The 2,060-nt window shown below is 23.0% G+C and overlaps 1 protein-coding gene across 1 annotated transcript in view; it reads left to right on the top strand.

Moving 5' to 3' along the window:
* The first annotated feature begins 1,602 nt into the window (after positions 1–1,602).
* Positions 1,603–2,060, top strand: part of LOC105626385 (fatty acid synthase) — a 24,624-nt gene continuing 24,166 nt past the window's right edge. Inside the window, exon 1 of the mRNA XM_012207686.1 lies at positions 1,603–1,774. Within this exon, the coding sequence (XP_012063076.1) occupies positions 1,603–1,774 (172 nt within the window). The remainder of the gene's footprint in view (positions 1,775–2,060) is intronic.

The raw sequence follows: 2,060 nt of genomic DNA on the forward strand, positions 1-2,060 counted from the left end.
ATATATATATATATATATATATATATATATATATAAAATATATTTCTTTTTACATCAAAGTAAAACTTTTGTATTTTTATAGTTTAGTTTAAAATGAATGTGAAGACAATAAAAATATATCTTAATTATAGTATTATGCTATTTTATATATCTTAATTATATATTATACTATTTATATTACTTTCTAAAAAATAGTTGTACATAATATCAGCTCTTAAAAGTAATTCTATACTTTCCTTTTGGTAATACTTTATCGGAACAAAATGTCACAATTTTTTTATAAAAACATTGTAAATGACTTGTAGCTACGTGATATTGCAACACATTCGTGCATAACAGTATACGTCGATGTAACTAACAGAGGATAGCATGTATAATATATTCTGATGATATCCGGCCACCCTTGACTTCTGTGTTCCTGCCATGCCGAATATTCATTATACGAGAACAGGAAAAGAACATTATAAGAGATTTTATTTGTAACACATATAGTCAAATATGATATCAAACAATATGTTTTTTTATTTGGCTAAGTCTGTTATATATACACACACACACATACACACACACACACACACACACACACACATATATATATATATATTATACACATCTTTTCATCTTTTCATTGTCTTCATAAATTATTCTTTTATACATAATGAAGATTGAGATTAGTTTCATAATATTTCGTTTTATAACGGTTTAATCAATTTTATATAACTTATTATAAGTTACATAAGAGAAAAGATCTGAAATAGAACATTTTAACAATTATTATTTTACAAATAATAATAATATTTTATAAAGAATATTTTTATTCTGTCTTAAAAATTATATCTAAATTATATCTAAAAAATATATAAATTTACGAACATATTTGTAAAACTTGATATAGTTTAATAATATTTATTATCTAAGAAAATTTTGATTATGAATAAATTAATTTGTAGCTTCTCTGTATAATGTTATTAGATTCTGCATTGTATCAATAAAATTTATCATAATTCAACCTGTGTTTTTATAATAAAGTACTCTCTTTTGAAAAAAAAAAAATTAACAAGAATGCATAATTAAAACGTAAATAGTATATAATTTTCATTGCATTATGCACGCACATAAATAATGCTCAAAAGTCCATTGTTATTTTATAATTATTTATGAAATTTAAAAAGTCTCTTATGATAAATATATATAGTATAATACTTGAAAGATAGTAAATTAGGTTTTCAGAAAAATGCTTTGATTTATTTCTCACTAGTAATGCAAATGTTTAAAGGAAGTTCAAAGTAACAATAATGAAATTCATAGAAGGTAGGGATGTACTTCGTTATAAAAACTGTTTTCCGCTGTCTTGTCTTTCAGTTGCGAATCATCGTTCACAGAATCGGTTGATAAGCTCATTAAGTTGTCTATAATAAAACAAATCATAAATTACTATACGGTGCAAGAATATAAGAAAATTAATTGTAAATATGTTTTATAATTGATGAATTAATTGAGAAATCTCTCAATTAATAAAATAATATTTTAATAATTTAATAATTTATTTTTAAAATATTGTTTTTTTCTTTAAATTGACGAAATCTGAAGAACTTGGGAACGATGACTACAAAGAAATTTACGAAAGGTTACAAGATACCTGAACCTGGTGAAGAAATTGTTATTTCTGGTATTGCCGGTAAATTTCCAGAATCAAAAAATGTGGAGGAGTTTAAAAACAATTTACTAAATAAAGTAGATATGGTTACTGATGATGATCGCCGATGGAAATTAGGTAATAAATAAATATAATTTGTGCATAAAATAATAAGATGTATTGATTGGTATAAAAAAAATACATAATTGCTTATTAAAAAATTATATATTTTGCAATATGTATATATACATATATACATATATACAATAACAATAATTATATCTTACTCTCGAATTTCAAACAATACAAAAAGATAAATATAGTAGGCTAATGAGAGTCAATGATAAACGGCGCAGTATTTAACAAAATGTCAGATAAACAACGTATCTTTGTCAATTTGCGGGTAAACTTAAACATTATGGAC

The sequence above is a fragment of the Atta cephalotes genome (genome assembly GCF_000143395.1).
Source record: "Atta cephalotes unplaced genomic scaffold scaffold00005, whole genome shotgun sequence".
Taxonomy (NCBI): domain Eukaryota; kingdom Metazoa; phylum Arthropoda; class Insecta; order Hymenoptera; family Formicidae; genus Atta; species Atta cephalotes.